General features: G+C 34.3%; 2 protein-coding genes across 2 annotated transcripts; one reads left to right on the top strand and one right to left on the bottom strand.

The window, feature by feature from the left end:
* Positions 1-4,776: 4,776 nt before the first annotated feature.
* LOC137402765 (general transcription factor II-I repeat domain-containing protein 2B-like) lies at positions 4,777-5,160 on the bottom strand. Its single transcript, XM_068089272.1, has one exon. The coding sequence runs from the start codon at positions 5,158-5,160 to the stop codon at positions 4,777-4,779; it is 384 nt and encodes a 127-aa protein (XP_067945373.1).
* A 640-nt stretch (positions 5,161-5,800) lies between these two features.
* LOC137402764 (uncharacterized) lies at positions 5,801-17,621 on the top strand. Its single transcript, XM_068089271.1, has 3 exons — positions 5,801-5,804; positions 6,787-6,935; positions 16,746-17,621. The coding sequence occupies exons 1-3, from the start codon at positions 5,801-5,803 to the stop codon at positions 17,619-17,621; spliced, it is 1,029 nt and encodes a 342-aa protein (XP_067945372.1).
* Positions 17,622-18,417: the final 796 nt, after the last annotated feature.

Raw genomic sequence — 18,417 nt, 5'->3', positions numbered from 1 at the left:
GGCTATGGCTGTAGCCATAGATTCACCCACAGTTTTAACAGTAGTCTCAGATACATCTTGTACCAGACTTATGGAGTCAGCTGATAATACACTTTTGGTCTCTACATCTTTATAAGTTGTTTAATCATTTCTTTTGCCAGAACTCTGAAAGATGTTGGAGGGTGGTTGCAACAATAAGGACCTTAACTCATCGTCATGGTGTCTATCTGATGCAGCTTCATAGGCTTGCTGCTTTGCCCTGTTAGTCTTTACTTCACCACAAAGTTTGATTTCGGTGATATGTCGCCTTTTAGCCAAGACCTGCTTATGTTGTTTGATCTGAAGCAGTTCCAGCTCCTCAAAACGCTTGGCGTCAAACTCCGCTTGAAGTTTTGCCTCTGCTGTGGCAACTTTAGCGGCTGCTTCTGTAGCCTTTGCTCTAAAATATGAGGAAGCCTGAGACTTGCCAGTTTGAGCACTGTTTGTAGTCTTGCATGACTATGATTTTGATGTGAGAGTTTCAATAAAACTGCCTACTGCTTGTGACTTATTTGATTGAGCCTTTGAACTAGATTTCTTGGGCTGTGACCTAAGACTTGTCTGTGATTTTGGTGAGTTACTTTTAGATGCATTAAGCTGTCCTAAGCTAATATCGTTTTCATTCATGGTGTGAGTCCTTAGTAGTGTCTCAAGGTCAGGTACAGATCCCTGATCTGTGAGTCAGACCTGTATGACCCCGATGACCTCTTGCTACAAACTTTTTCACTAACCGAACTCAAACCCAAAGCAGCCATACCGCTTTGTACCAGTTCATTTTGACCATAATTAAGAGTTAGACGTGATGAATATGACTGTAGTGATTGCCTTTGCCTATCCCTGCTACTTCTAAAATGAGGAAGTGAATAGCTGTTGGACCTACTGGCTGACACACTAAGTCTCTGCTTCAACTGTCTTAAAATATTTGTTTTATCTGCCTCCATGCAATCCATTTGTTTCACCAACTTTGAAATATTTTCATCAGATAACTCCATCTGCATAGCTTTTTTCAAAATGTTCAACAGCTTCACTTAAACTAGGTGAAATGGTGACCTGTTGGTTTAGCTGCTCAATGTGGGAAGTTTGTGTATCACTACTGCTCAATTCATGCTTGACTCCGAAATAAAACTGACTTTGAATTTCAATGGCAATTTCGGCTTCCTTATAAAGCAGCAGTCCTTGCATTATCTGTGATGTGAGTTAGCGAGTGTCAACATGGTTTGATGAACTGGTCATGTTAGTAAGTATGTTGTAAAATAATTATTAAAACTGAAGTACATAAAACACAATCATAATGCTGCTGCCAATGTGTGGCTGAGGCAAGAAACTAGATTTCTCTGTAAAGGCTAGAAAAACTCCATGCAGCATACCCCCACTGCTTCTACAAGGCAGCAATTGTAAAAAAATATCTTGATATGTAATATGGTTGGTTACACATACACAGTGAAGAACTTAACACACTGCGCAATAAGGATAATGAGATTGATCAAAGCGATGCCTGGCATCTAAACAAGTCTGCTATGATATTACTGACCCAACTTTCAACAATTTTGAACCAAATTACATATGTATATATTAAAAAAGCTGCTTCTAATTCTAAGTGTAACAGCTAATAACTAAACCTAAATACTAATCGATTGTGATGAATAATAGTGTTTGTAGAGAGAGTTAATTTCTGTAGCATTTTTACTACAACAGTATGTGTGAGCAGTTAAGTTGAAATTGAAGACTATAAGTTTTAATAAAACAAACACTATCTTTTCATGTAGCAGATGATGATATCTTGTAGAAAAGAAAATCCTAGGTAGTAAATGTTCAGCTACTCTGATTTTACTCTGGGCCGCCTTGGCTGTTGTATAATTGTAGATATATACTACTTCTGTCTCTTCACACTATGCAGCTGTTGTATGGGTCTGAACCACAAGTCTTGAAGTGACAAGTTTTTACTGTAAACTGCTTCAGCCCAGATTGTGAAGAATTCAACTGATGCTTTCACTGGTTTTGTTGCGTATTGATAAGCACTGTAAAAACTACGATAAATTATGTGAGATATTTCGTGAGAGATATTACGCATGTTATGTGAGATACTAATTTATACAGAATAATGAAAGGCTATAAGTGATATAAAAATATACTATAGTATAAAATAACTAACAATGTTGTTTGTAGTTTGACAAACAATACATAAAGCATAGTAATGAGTAATACTGAATAATGAACAGAATAAAAACAATACCTTGTTTGACTCTCCGGGGAAACAGTTATATAATATGAATGAATGTCTTCTTGTGGTTGCCTCTGAATTAGTATGAGCAAATATGTAGCTGTTTGATCATGTAAAGCATATAATCAAGAGCTAGGTATAATAGTATAATATATGAAAGTTTGTTGTAGAGATATGTAAATCTTACATGTTACCAGCTGACTTGTTGCCTTAAAAATGAATCAACAACCAGTGTGAATACTTGTTGGTTTAGTGGTATCATAGGCCATCATAGAGCAATAAACAGCTATGGGTTTACCAAAACTGATGACAAAAACAGCTAATTACAAAATTATTGTCAGGTCAGAGCAGTTAGAGTATAGCCTAGTGAACCTTACACCACAGATATTGTAACTGAATCTTACGAGGAAGTATTTCTTAACAGGGGTATCGTAATGCTAAAATAATTTTGTGGTCTGAGGTATCTAATAATGTATTGGTTAATATATCATTGTAGCTCAGTGGTAGAGCGCATGGATAAGAATGTTGTGTAATTTGTTGTGCGTTAAAATCCATCAGAATACAAAATCTTAGCTTCAATATTTTAATAGCTATAATTGAAGCAACACACACGCACGCACACCAACATTTAGAAATATATACATATATATAGATGAATGCAAGCTTAAATCTACACTTTTCTTCTTACAAAAGCGACATTTACCTGTTCGGTGGGCTTCTACAATAACCATGATTAACAGTGCTCTACAAAATATTGATTGCGCTCAAGCTTTTTTAAGAGGTTTAGGTAATAAGAAAATTTTATCATTAGCAAGTAATTATTTTGTTTTAGTCCCTATTCACAAGAACAAAGCGTTTTCAGGTTTACTAGTTACTTTTATTTATACCAGGTTATGAAATGGAAAAGCTTAGGAAAGTCCAAGATCTATCGACTCCTTTGGAGGTTGCTACTCAGAGACTCTGTGGCGCAAGTTTTGTATCGTTAGCAATCGCACTTCCAGAGCTCAATCATCTCTTAAGGTTTATGTGTGTGGATGATGATGATCCTGGATATATATCACAGTTCAAGCAAGCCTGCCCTAGTAATCTGAGACAAAGGCTTGATGTTCTTGAATCCAGCATGCATGTTAAAGCTGCCTCTGACTTGGGCCTGAGGTTTAAGACATTGAAGTTTATACCAAAAGAAGATCGAAAAACTGTCTAAAATTTTATACCTAACAAAATTCACATTAAAGTGATTTGGTATCAAAAAAATTACCATGTCTTACTCTGCTGTGTTGTAGATGCAAAATATGCGGAAATGTGGCTACGAGCTTTTGAAAGCTCAAAAATGAACCGTTAATCGCAGCCATCACGAAAGCGCCGTAGATAAGAATCCCTTTTCAAAACGGCTCAAATGGAACGTAGCTGAACAAGATGGCTTCTGTTTACCCTTTTATGCAACCTCATTCATTGAAAAATTTTCACAAATATACTTCTCGCATTTAATAAAACCGTGTCCGATTGTCCTTGCGCGTCGGTTTCATCATCATTGTAATGCGGTCATTTTCGAGCACTGATATCTTAAAACCTACACTAAAGCTCATTTATGTTTTTAAACTTAGCTCGAATGAGTGCATATCACACTCTGATAAACATAATGAGGTTGTTGGTCACTTGTGATAGTAAAAAATGCTACAGAAATTATTCGCCCGCTGTTTGGCAAGAAGTATGGGTCACAGGATCAAATTACGACTTGATGATTAAACCAAACCGAAAAAAAACTGTAATGTAGCAAGCATCTATAATTGATACAGGCTTTTCAGTGAAGCCCCGCAGTGTTTGTCATAAACTAGTGCAACAAAATATTCTATATTGAGTCTTTTATTGGCCTTTCAATTCACGTGATAACATCACGTGCCAAAACAATAACCAAATTGTTTGAGTACGTCAGAGAAACTAATTAATTCCAGCCTATGGCTTTTTCGTGATGGTGGCGATTGACTGTTCGTTTTTGAGCTTTTAAAAACTTGTAATTACATTTCTGCTTATTTTGCATCTACAATACAGCAGAATGAAACATGGTGAATATTTTGATACCAAATAGCTGTAATGTGAATTTTTTTGCAATTCAATCTTTAAGGAAGGAGATACTAGTCAGTCTTCAACTAGCGTTGATGAGCATCCTATAAAAAGAAGTGAATACCAACATTATACAGTTCCAGTAAAAGCAGAGACAGCGATAATGAAGTTACAAACATTTCAAGTCATGAAAAACTACAAAAGTACAAGCGAGGTACCACAGCTCATGATGATGTTGATCTGCTAGCTTGGTGGAAAGACTGAGCATCTGCATATCTTAGGCTTAACAGGTTGGTGAGAAACTACCTACACATATGTATTACTGCCCCTACTTACACCTGTGAGTGGCTATTTTCTAAACTCTTGTTGCAGCTTTTCTATAAAGTGAGTGCACTCAGCTGTACAAGACGCCATTTCTTCATCGTCATATAAAAATGCTTTTAGCGTAGGAAAGTGAAGCAAATCACTTTGCACATTCACCAGAAACAACTCCAACTAATGAGAGAAGGCTTGAACAGCTGGTAGAGTATTAATGATAGTCTTGTTCTCGATTGAAGCTTGAGGTTCAAATCATTCAAATGGCCGCAGATGTCAACAAGGAAGGCAAGGTCACTCATATCTTTAGAAGAGCTCATCATCTCTTGAAACTGTTTTGCATTCAAGCTTGTGCATGTATTTAGAAATGAGGTTAGCTCCAGACGAGTACTCCACAGCCTCGACAGAGCATTTCCCTTACTTAACCAGCTAATGTTATTGTATGTTCGTAAATCTTCACAAATGGCATCGCTTTCTTTGAGAAACTTCCTTAAGTTTCTGTGTCTGAGAGCTGATTGACTTCTGAAGAAGTTGATCATCTTCATAGCTTGAACACGTTAGTTGTTGGTAGTGATCATTTAGTTTTCCGCATAAAAAAGTTTGGTGGATGATGCAATGGAATACTAGCATTGATGGCATATCCTTTTTCAATCTAGCTATGATCCCTTGATCTCTTCCAACCATGGCTGGTGCGCCATCTGTTGTTACAGATATGCATTTGTGGGAGGTATCTTCATCTTGTCAAGTCTTTTAACGAGGGCATCATAGTTAGCCTGACCGGTGGTTTCTCCTTCTTATCTAACCAAAGTAAGAAACTCATCCTTTATTTCTTCACCATCAAAGAATCTGCAACACAGGGTGTATGACTAAAGCATAACACTATGCTTTATAAAGAAACATACTGACGTTTCATAAAGAAACATGTAGTATAAATGTGTGGGTTAGTCACTTTGAAACAAATATCATAAAATAAGTGCAACATTTTCTACTTGGAATTGTGTTCTCTCTTTACTGTCTATTAAAATGCACGTATGACTTCAGCTTGCAAATGCATGGTAAAAATGATTACCAGTTGTGGGTGTACACACAGTAGCCTACATACCTTACAATGTCTGCTAATTGAGCTACGCCCATTATATCAGTAGATTCATCAATAGCGATTGAAAAGCAATCTGCCTGGTCTATATGGGTAAGCAAAGAACATTAATGCTTTCAATTCTACCAGTGACAGTTTTCCTAGAAAGTGGTATTGCCTTGACTTTACCAATTATATCACGCTTATCTGGAAAAAGTGATTTCATAGCCTCAACCATGCATTCTTTTACAATCTCAGCATGAGAATAGAGAAGCGTTGCTTTTGCTAGAATCTTTGAGACTCGTAGAGATGCTTCGTAAGCGCGTTTATCAGTAGCTGTAAAAGAAACTAGCATATTATCTGAAGACGTTAGTGACTTTTGATGTTTATTTAGCTTTTGATGTCTCGCTAAAGATCCCAGTCGAAATGTTGCAGTAAACTCTCCGTGCTTCGCCGAATGATGCCGTTTGATGTTCGTCTTCTTGTTAGCGGAGATCGTTTCCTGACACAATAGACATTGCGGTTTGCCATGCCTAAAAATGAATGCATATTCCAAGGTGCACTCATTTTAGAATTTTCTTGTAGATATTTTTCTATTTTGTTTACTTGGTGAGGTTTCTATTGTAACTCTGGGAAAGGTTTGTTCTGTTGAATATGCCATTGCTACCCCCACTTCATTAATTGGCTCAATTACAAATAACACGTTCAGCTAAGGCACAGCATCTTATATAAGCCAGCATTATGAAATCATAATGAAATGACTTCTTCATGAACCTTTCTGGAGCAATCTATTTTTGTCCTCATAAGGTCAGCAACGGACGTTATTACATCAGAAAAGCTACATGTACATTATGTCATGACTTATGACTCTGATGAATGTGTAGGCTATACATATAAGGCAGTAATAGTGCACTTTTAGATAAGCCTAATATGTCACAATGCATGTAGTTTTATACAGTATATTATAAGGATATTTTTATATACGTCAAAAAAGTTTGAATTGTCACAGAGTTAAAAGAGCCGCAACAAAATTTGCCAAAAGCCGCATGCGGCTCTAGAGCCGCACTTTGCCCAGCACTGAACTCTATATTGTTAGATATTTCATACATGTTCATGTACATGCTGGCATCAATGTTGTCTGACTCGGATAAGGATGAGAAAAAACTTGGAATGCTGAACAGTGACACAGCTCAGCTGTCTAATTCAGATATACAGAACAAAAACTTGAAAGGTCTTGTGGAAGAAGTGTGCCTATTTTGAAAATTGACAAAGTTTTCTGTTTTCCTTTGGTGTTGTCTTAGACATACGTTTTAAAGTTCATCTTATGATATAGTGTGTCTTAAACACAGTTTAAATACTAAAATAGACTATACAATGAAAACTGGACCCAATGATATACTGCGTTCTGTGGCATAAAAATGCAGTAATTATTCAGCGTTGTAACTGTGTCCAGTCAACATCTTTCAAAGATTGCCAAAGTTGCCGGTCTATTATCAAAGCTAGAAAATTTTGATATAACTTGATATTTGGTTGAAACTTGCATTTAAACAACAGTTTGTAATGTTATCTACTACTATTAATAATACAATGAAAACATTTGTTGTCAGTTTCTGAAAATAGTGAATTGGGAGGTAGCCTTAGAAGAAAATGAAAGAATTATACCCAATGCAAATGTTATAAGACTCAGCAAACATAACTTTTAATACACAATTAATTTTAAAGAAAAATCAAAATCAATGACTAGATTAAATTAGTCAATCCTCGAATTTTTTAGTACTTTAAAACACCAATTTTTTTAGCGGAAACTTGAAAATTGTAGCAGATTTTTGACTATACAATCAGCATACTTTTAACATGCACATATAGTATTTATAAGTCCTGAAATTTGTATATCAGTGTTTATTTATCAGTGAAGTTTGTGTATCTGAAGCTTGTATATCCGTGGAGATTTACATAGCTCCTCTTCATTTTGGTTCTATGATATCTGAATGATATTAAGTAGTAGGTCTACTTTGAGCCTGTTTTTCTATCTTAGGCTTTAATCTATAAATCGTGCAGCGTCTCGTGTATGTAGTAGTAGTAGCGAAGTGAAGTGGAAAAGACAATCCTCTCAATTGAGCAAAAAATTAATGCTGAACTAGGGCTGGACGATGAATAATGATATGCTAATACCGAATCTTTGGGAGTTGTTTTCTTGATATATCGAGTTACCGATAACTACTGGATGATGGTGATGCAATCAACTCCCTACCAAAATAAAATAACTATCGACCTATTGGTCAAATAAAATATTGAGTTGACAAGAAATAACTAAAAAAATCTCAATAATTATCAAGGGAACAAGGATTTTTATGGCATAAGATCTACTGAAATGATAAGATTGTGTGTGCAAAAATAGTCTTTAAAAGATTCAATTGAGTGCTTAGGCTTCAGTCAGCATTTATTAGGAGAAAGAAAATACCTTGATTCAGCAACAAAATCACAGCCAGAACAATCATGATATCGTGATCTATAAATAAAAAGAATGAACTGGAGAAAAAAAAACTATCTGCAACAAAAAAATTGACAAACAATATTTTGAAGTTTGAACTATCGATGAGTAAAAGAAACTACCGGTAAGATCGATAACACGAAAGGGCAGTTTCACTTCAATTTATATTATCGAGAAGACAACTACCGAATATCGCTATTATTATCTTGTCCATCCCTATGCTGAACAAACATCATCATTACTTTTCATACCAACTACTTAAAAAATCTAAGACTGTCTACCAGTAATTGTTCATAAAACTGTCTACCAATAAATTTATAATAAACTGCCTACTACTAGATGCCTATAAAATTATCTATGCACCTATAGTTTACTACTGGTAGTTTTCTATAAATCTGCTTACTAGTAGAGGTCTATAAAACAGACTATGAGTAGATCTCAATAAAAATATATTTTGTTAAGTGTTTATAAAACTGTTTATCGGATGTTGTCTTTAAAGTTGTTCACCAGTAGATATCGATAAAACTAACAACACGACATTGTCTACAAAATTGTCTACCAGTAAATGTCCGTGAAACTGCCTCCCAGTAGATCTGTATTACACTGTCTACCACTAAATGTCTATAAAGCTGTCTACTACTAGATGCCTATGAAGCTGTCTTCTACTAGATATTTATAAAGCTGTCTACTACTAGGTGCTTATAAAGCTGCCTACGACTACATGTTTATGAAACTGTCTACTACTAGATGTCTGTAAAGCTGTCCACTGCTAGATGTCTATAAAGCTGTCTACTACTAGATGCCTATAACACTGTCTACTACTAGATGTCTATAAAGCTGTCTACTACTAGATGTCTATAAAGCTGTCTACTACTAGATATCTATAAAGCTGTCTACTACTAGACGTCTATAGAGCTGTCTACCACTAAATATCTATAAAGCTGTCTACTACTAGACGTCTATAAAGCTGTCTACCACTAGATGTATATAAAGCTGTCTACTACTAGGTGCTTATAAAGCTGCCTACTACTACATGTTTATGAAACTGTCTACTACTAGATGTCTGTAAAGCTGTCCACTGCTAGATGTCTATAAAGCTGTCTACTACTAGATGTCTATAAAGCTGTCTACTACTAGATGCCTATAACACTGTCTACTACTAGATGTCTATAAAGCTGTCTACTACTAGATGTCTATAAAGCTGTCTACTACTAGATGTCTATAAAGCTGTCTACTACTAGACGTCTATAGAGCTGTCTACCACTAAATATCTATAAAGCTGTCTACTACTAGACGTCTATAAAGCTGTTTACCACTAGATGTATATAAAGCTGTCTACTACTAAATGTATATAAAGCTGTCTACTACTAAATGTATATAAAGCTGTCCACCCCTAGATGACTTTAAAACTGCCAGCCGGCAGATGTCTACACAAGCATTGACAGGTAAATTGTAGAAAAAAACTAACAGAGATATAAATGTACAATGAACACATAAATGTTTGAGTTTGGAAATGATGAAATGAACGGTTATTAGTCCAACATAAAAACCGACCATAAAAGTACAATAATATGGTAAGTTATGTTGATTTAAAGTCTAGGTATAGTAGTCTAAGTTATACCAGCCCCATTTCTCTGCAATTGCTGCTCTTACCTACACACCATTCATTTCCTGTATCGCCCAAACTACTCATCCATTTTTTTATTATAAGGATGACAATAAGACTTTAGTTTATTGCTTTTAATAACTTCTAACATTTAATTTTCAGAGTTTACACTAATTAGTTTTCAGAATTACACTAATTAAGCAAAGCATGCAGTGCAGTAAAAAAAATGTGTCACCATCTAAAAGCTAAGGATTTTTGTATGTCATGTATGTAATCATAATTATGTGCATGTGTATTATGATCAAAGTTCAATTTATTTTTTTTTTAGATCAACAACAACTGATACAAACTGTCACACTAAGTCTAGTAAACAAACAGGCTTTTACTTTAAGCAAAATGCTGCTTCCTCTAAGTCATAAGTTTGAGCATGAACAAAACGAAATCACTACTTAACACTGTAAGGCTACTTATCAAGTTGATAGCTTCTCTCAACTCTGTAAAGTTTCATACAATCATTAAAGTTATTTAACGATTTCATTTTTCAAACAAAAACAGACAATGAAGGATAAAAAAAACTCTAAGTACCATAATTTTTAGTTAAAATCTAAGACTTTCTTGCGTTTGGTTAGTTTTTAAATTAATTATTCAATCTAGCATTATCTTGACTCAGTCTATTTCTAATATTTAATTACATTTCTAGATCATAGACTTAGCAAAAGTAAACAGGCTGCATCTTTAAACTTATTAGGCTGTTATATTGTTCTGTCATAGGTAAAATTAAATGAAGTGGCAAATATAAACTTTTAATACAATTTGAAATAATAATTGTATTTTTACAAATTAACTAAAATTAACATCTCGATTTGCTGTTGCATAACAATAGGTGATTTCAGGGTGATTTTGTTAAGCTCGATAAAAGCCTTAAGTTTGACAAAACGCTTTAAGAGCAATTGTAACAATCATTGCAAACTTCAGAGTTGTGCGATCAGTTTGAAAGATAAACAGACACAGCCCAAAGGCTTTGTTTGATCAAGGCTATGAACCGTGATCTGGAAACCAAAAAACATCTCAGTTTCAACATTTCTACCGAGTTGACTACTATGCGTCGGTTTTTGTGGTACCTTTGATGGCCTTTTATTAAATTGCAGGTGGGGCTTATGTTCATCATTAAAAAAGGTGTCTCCAAAAAGATATCCTCATATACAGATAATAACAGAATAAATGGCAATTGTACCATAGACTGGAAAATTTATTGAATAGAACAGCACTTTCCCGTGCTCAATATTTACTTTTGCTTTAGCAAAACCTTGAAAGCCTTCTACGGGTCTCTAAAATCTAAAAGTGTAATGTCTAAAGTGTTCTAAAGTCAGCAAACAGTATCCATTTAATAACTTATAATACACCACATTTTAAAAGCTAACACTTTATGACAGTATCTTTAAGCTCCTTAAATACAGGATATGTTTTCACCTGTTTCCTTTTTGATGGTAAGATCATTAGACCACGAGACTCTGCAGCATACTATTATACAGTCATCGGCGATATGAGAACTGCTTTGGTCAGAAGATTTTTGCTCACGCCAGTCAAACTCATTGAAGCTCTCACCAGAAGTTTCTCTTACTGTCACCTTGATGATATTCAATGTTAGGACAATAGCAAGTAATCACTGCAACTTTTTAATAAGTAATGTAATATTATTAATTGCATTATAGCTAGAAGTATTTGAATTATTCACAAACTATTTCAATAATCTAATAAGTGACTATTGATTGTTTAAAAGTTCTGTAAGACCATAGGGTTATAGCAGGGTTATAGCCTTAATATTTGTGTGAATTTATCCTTTCATATTTAAATATAGTATGGTGTTGCCTTAGCCTAGTGGCTTGGAATTCTTGACCTGTAAACAGCAGGTTAGAATTAAATTTTCTAAAAGAGCACTGGTGGTAACAAGAATGAAATCCATCCTTTAATAGCCCTCTTCAACTGAGTGTGTCTCCAGCTGTTGACATTTGCTTACCAACAGATTCAAACCAGTTTGGCCGAGGTCATAGAGCAATGGTCTGTGCAGCATAATTCTTAAAAATAGCAAAACATTTTGTTTACCACACTAAGCAGACCTCAAACTCGGTTTTTGAGGAATAAGTTGCGCACAAAACACAGTATTATTTTGTATTGCAAACAATAGCAATCATTAAATATTGCCCCATTACCAAAATGATACAGTTTTTTACTATGCAATCAGAAGCTTCTGTGAAATGCTCAACTTTGCTGTACAACCAAGTCCAACAAAATAATTCTGATATAAAAACTCAAAAGTTGCAAATAAAATTCTGACAACTTTGAAATGAGAGAAGAGAAAACCTACCATCGTCACGCTACTCTAGTATACATGACTTCTGCATGATGCAAATACTTTGTATAGATTCAGTCAAAGTAATTTAACAGTTACAAACTTTTAGGAAAATATAAGTGGTTTTGACACCAGAATATGCTCCTTTATCAGGTATAAACTTTGCTCTTCAAAGCTTCCCATTTATTCTAGAAAGTACATGATCACTCATTAGATACTTGTACCATGAAAATCTAGAGTGCTGGTAAAAATCATTAGGTGTGTCTGTATAAAGCAAAGAGAATAAATAAACACAATTAGCAAACCTAGGTAGGTAGTCAATTGGCAAAGGCGCTACCTTGCCAATCTAGCAACCTTCGCGGCAGGACATTGAGTTTTGTTCAACAAAAGGTTTCAACTTGATCTCTTACATCTGCTCTGAACTGACCAGCCCTTCCCCAGTAAACATTTTTGAAGCTTTGGTACCTAGACAGCTTGAAGCAAGCACCTAAAAAGATTAGGTATTTTTACTTCGTTACACTGGTGTAATAAATAACAACAAGGTAAAACAAATGAAACTATGATCTTGAACTCCAATCAATGTACAGTGGACCATCAGGATACGATTAGCCTGATATCCAATTATTTTCACCTTACGAAGTTAAACATGGTAAGGTTTTCATTTCATCATACAAAGTTTATCTCACTATACGAGTTAAAGAAAACTTTCGCCCGAGTTCAAATTTGGCAGCTGGTGTGCTTGTTACGTACCTTGAAATGACAAAAATGCCAAAATTTGGTTAGCCAAAAACTTTTTCACAATGTTTGGACGAGACATGAACACCGTAAAAAGTACATAAGCGAGAGCAAATATTCATTTTTACTCTTAAACTCATTTCTACTATAAATTTTTAAACTTTTATTCAGCATACGTATATAACTACAAGTACCTATATTTAATTTGTTAGCTATCAATTTTGAGATCGATACAAATGTTACAAGACAAAGGAAAAAATGATTTCCATGACAACAAAGTTGAAGATCATTAATAAATAAGAAGAAGGAATATATATAATATTGCCAAGGAATATGGCCGCAACCAATCAACAATTGCAATTATTATTGCAAAAAAAACACATTAAAGCAAGCGCAAGGAGGAGCTTTCAACTGACAACTTGAAGGAGTTGGAGGCCATGTATGGGATCAGCATTCAAGAGGAACAACAATTTAGTGGCAATAAAGTGGAAAAGACAGCAAAACCTACTTCAGCAGAAATCAAGGAAGGTATAAGTTGGTATGAAAGCCTTACTAGGTTTATTGAACATAAACATCCAAAAAATGTTCTTCCATGCCGTGTTGTGGACAATGTTAATGAAAGGTGCATGAGTTATTTTAGAGAAGGTTTGAGGAGTCGTCAGAAACAGAATTTATTAGATAGGTTTTTATTAAATGGAAAAGTGTCAAAAATCTGAGATGATAACTGTGATTCTAACAAAAAACCTAGAGACAAAAGAACACTTTTCTTAAAGCACTTTTTGCACCAGCAAGAAAGCTGGGTTCCCTGGCCATTTCCGTTTTTCAGGACCCAAAATTGGTAAACTTTTTGTTGAAAACCAGTAGGAAAATTGGAGTTGCGATCCAATTCAACAGGAGTAGACAACTTCTTTTAGATCGCTAAAAATTCTCATTATGTATTAAATTTATTTTCAAGTGTACATAAATCATTCTAACATCAATAGCATTGATACTTTTTGCCTCCTCTCTGCCCTACTCGTTACATGTACCAGGTCAAGTCACGTTACCCCAAACGTTTGCACATCCTGTATAGTAAATAAAATTTCATTTTTCTTTGCAATGACCATTAAATGGTCAAGTGTACAAGAAGCCGCTTTTGATAACTGCATTGCTGGACCTTTTTTATTAAATTAGGTTCAATAAATTTTTTGAAAAGTAATAAAATTTTAGTGATAAAAAGTTTAAATTCAGTAAAATAGTTAAAAATACATACTTAAGCTTACTTTTAGGCGTGAGTTTAGTAAACTGAACTTACTTGAAGTTAATTCAAAGTTTATGTTAGATGTACACCGTAAAGGTAAGAACTCATTACTGCACGTACTTCATTTAGTACATACATTATAATGTTGCATTTTATTGCAGATCATAACCATTAAAATACCCTAAACACTAAACAATTACTGTAGATAACTATAGTTACTAAAGTTAACATAATACTATGTTACTAGTTTTCAAAATGTACACATTTATATGGACAAAACTTTATATGGACAATCTTTTTATTTAACAATTTGGACAATTTTACCAGGGGATGTTTGCATTGTTTGATTACAATGGCCTCTATACCCCTACATACGAAATTTTCACAATACAATGCCAACCCTGGAACGGAACAACATCGTATCCTGGGGATGCACTGTAATCTAAATTTAATATTTATGATTCTATCTACATTTTTGTCTGAACTTTAATAATGGAATATACCAACATATGATCATCTAACACACTGGCCTTTCAAGTGACTATGTCAAAACTGTAGTAACTAAAAATTTAGTTCAAATGCTACCCACTTGTCTACAATATTTTGTAATATCCCTTAAAATGTAACTGACCCAAATAATATGCTTCCTGAAGCCAGTATTCCATTGAAATATTTGTTAGCTTCAATTCACATCGTAATTTAGTGAAATGGCTACGCAGTTTTGATGGATACAAGTAATTGATGAAATTTTTAAAAACATCAAATATTATTTTATGAACCCATTTTAGAGCCTAAATAGGTGGATTATTGTTACTTACTGATGTTAGAGTTTTTGTCTTGAAGAACCCAAAGAAAGTAATAGTCAAGGAATTTAGATAACAAATGAGAATATGGAAGTGTGACAACTCCTGCATACGCTTGCACTCATGTATGAAAATCTGCTGCGACTCAAAAGCTACCAGTAGACATCACACTATCCTAGCGATGCTTATATTTATGATGTCTAGCAAGAAACTCTATGTGCAAAGTTTACTGAATGTTGGGATTTGGTAACCTTGGGGTGTTGGTCTATGAGAATATATGAACTCACTTGACTATACAAAGAAAATCATACTTTTACTATGACTGAGTGAAACATGAACCAAATTATTACTGGTTCAGATTTCACTGTTGGTTTGTTTGAATCTTTATTCATATATTACCTTGGAATCAGTATTAAAAACTAGTTAAATAGTCAGGGAAACATTAAAACTGAGAGGTATGTGCTTTTTTAGAAAATGATGAGCTTATTTCACAATATTTTTGGTTAAATATTTTGTAAATTAAACTGCACAAAATTAGAAATTATTTGTTTGTTAGTGAAACATTTGCCTTCACTTGAGAGCACGATGGCTTAGAAAATGGTAAAGTAACTTTTGAAAAAAAATTTAACGTTTTCATAATTAAAAAAGGCCTATTTTTAACTGCAGCTATTTCTATGAATATACTATAACTAGATAGATGCCCAGAGTTGCACGGGTAATAAAAAAGGTTTTTGTATAAAAAACTTATTTATTTTTAATCAACATATTCAACATCAACTTTCACTATTACAACTTTTAAATCAAGGCGTTTGTTTATTTCTGTGTACTGTGCTATTTATGTTTACTGTGTATATTTCTGTTTAATTCATACCGAACCGGCTGCAGTGCCTACTACAGATCTATACTGATTACAATAGTCTGGTTGGCTATGCGAGTTTAAGCATTTTTTTTATTTATAAGCATGCATTTTTCTTTCGGTATGGCTTTACACATGAAGCGTGTTACAGTTTAAGGTGAAGCCATGAAATATTGGCATGTATTCCTAGTATGTGCCAAGTTTATTCCATGATGAAGCAAGTTGGACAGTTTAGTGTATTAATTCAATAGATGTCCGCAGAACTGGAAGTTGTGAGTTCAAATCCAGTTTGCAGTGGATTAAAAAAAGTAATAGTCATAATTGTTATAAAAATAATTTAAAGAAAATAACAAAAAGGATCTATATAAAGAAAAGGAGCACATTTTGTTCTTATTTATTGATTTTGGACCGCAAAGTAAGCGCCAAGAAATCCTTATAAATTAATGCGTAATCAGAATCAATAAAAAGGTAGTGTAGCTGGAAAAAGTCTTCTGAGCAGATGAAATAAATTAGGAAAGAAAATAAATATAAATGAGATGTAAATAGCAAGCATGTAAACTGCCAAACAGATGATTTGGTAATAATACAATTCATACAAACTAAGAAAATCAATTAAAAATCAGTACAACAATCTCGAAATTTTTATTTCGAGAGATACTTTTGTTGATTTAATATTGCAAAAAACTATTTTTCCTTAGTATGGTGAGGACAATAAAGCATCATGTTTCATATAAATTGACATAAAATATTTTATAACAGGGTCATCCTAACCTGTAGGCACAAGTATCAATTAATACGCAGTTTAGAGTGTGAAATCGGGTAAAAGGGTATACGATATAGTATAGTAAGAGCTATGAAAACATAGGAGTCTTCGTAAACTTGTAGTTAGATGATTGAATCACAAGCATGTGGTTGCGATCTTCGTGAGTTTAAATCCAGCACGGTGCGAGCTTTTCATTTCAACACTTTAATAGCTAGAGCTGTACATAGACATAGAGCTGTACATAGACATAGAGCTGTACATAGACATAGAGCTGTACATAGACATAGAGCTGTACATAGACATAGAGCTGTACATAGACATAGAGCTGTACATAGACATAGAGCTGTACATAGACATAGAGCTGTACATAGACATAGAGCTGTACATAGACATAAAGCTGTACATAGACATAGAGCTGTACATAGACATAGAGCTGTACATAGACATAGAGCTGTACATAGACATAGAGCTGTACATAGACATAGAGCTGTACATAGACATAGAGCTGTACATAGACATAGAGCTGTACATAGACATAGAGCTGTACATAGACATAGAGCTGTACATAGACATAGAGCTGTACATAGACATAGAGCTGTACATAGACATAGAGCTGTACATAGACATAAAGCTGTACATAGACATAGAGCTGTACATAGACATAGAGCTGTACATAGACATAGAGCTGTACATAGACATAGAGCTGTACATAGACATAGAGCTGTACATAGACATAGAGCTGTACATAGACATAGAGCTGTACATAGACATAGAGCTGTACATAGACATAGAGCTGTACATAGACATAGAGCTGTACATAGACATAGAGCTGTACATAGACATAGAGCTGTACATAGACATAGAGCTGTACATAGACATAGAGCTGTACATAGACATAGAGCTGTACATAGACATAAAGCTGTACATAGACATAGAGCTGTACATAGACATAGAGCTGTACATAGACATAGAGCTGTACATAGACATAGAGCTGTACATAGACATAGAGCTGTACATAGACATAGAGCTGTACATAGACATAGAGCTGTACATAGACATAGAGCTGTACACACTGATTTACAGATGATACACAAACTTGAGATTTATATATATAGATAGATGCGGCAAAACCTTTGCATAGTATGAGATGTTGCATATTGCTGTGATCCCTGTGAAATTATTGACTTTCTATATCTTTGTCTGTATCTTTCTCTACGTATACGCCTGTCTCTGTGTATATGCTTATGTTTATTGTAATCATCATTTTACTAAAGAGCTCACGAAAACTTGGCTTCACATTCAGGTGAAATTACTAAAAAGAACCTAATGGATTTACATTAGAATTAAATTACAATGCTAATGCAAAACTTTAGCATTTACTGGGTGTTTTTCTTCATGAAATTGTATCGTCCCATTTTTGCCTAAAAGCTAATCTCATGTCGTTTTACAGTGAATCGTTTGTCATTTATATTACATAATGAGATCGAATTGTTTAGTTGCAGAGTTCAGGCAGCAAAAGAGAATCTCTGTTCACTCGACCTCCACATTCACTAATCTCCATCACATTTTGTACCTCCTTTCGAATGCTAGGAATCCAGAAGCCAAGATGGATAAGACCTGACGACTTTGATTATACAATAGTATATGACAGTGATATATTTATTTATAATACAAAAACTCATTGTCAAATCAAAGAGTTGCTTCTCTTTTGCTTCATTTAACTGCTTCGCCTGTACAAGTTTTGAACACCAAAGTAAAGACATACAAACTTGGTAAGTCGCTATCTACTATTATATGTTAAACATTAAACAGAAGATGCAGCTATGAAACTTCATTATTATTAAGTACACATATATGTATATCACTTTAAGCAACTTTTAGAT

This window comes from Watersipora subatra, chromosome 8, assembly GCF_963576615.1.
Source record: "Watersipora subatra chromosome 8, tzWatSuba1.1, whole genome shotgun sequence".
Lineage (NCBI taxonomy): Eukaryota > Metazoa > Bryozoa > Gymnolaemata > Cheilostomatida > Watersiporidae > Watersipora > Watersipora subatra.
Note: the sequence above shows the minus strand (reverse complement) of the source record. Positions and strands in the feature narration are given on the sequence as shown.

Bases quoted from the DNA above. Each gene is read 5' to 3' on its own strand.
- LOC137402765 (XM_068089272.1), bottom strand. From the start codon at position 5,160: ATGAAGATGATCAACTTCTTCAGAAGTCAATCAGCTCTCAGACACAGA.
- LOC137402764 (XM_068089271.1), top strand. The intron at 6,936-16,745 runs GTGTGCCTATTT...ACACTTTAATAG, and splicing joins TGAAAGGTCTTGTGGAAGAA to CTAGAGCTGTACATAGACAT.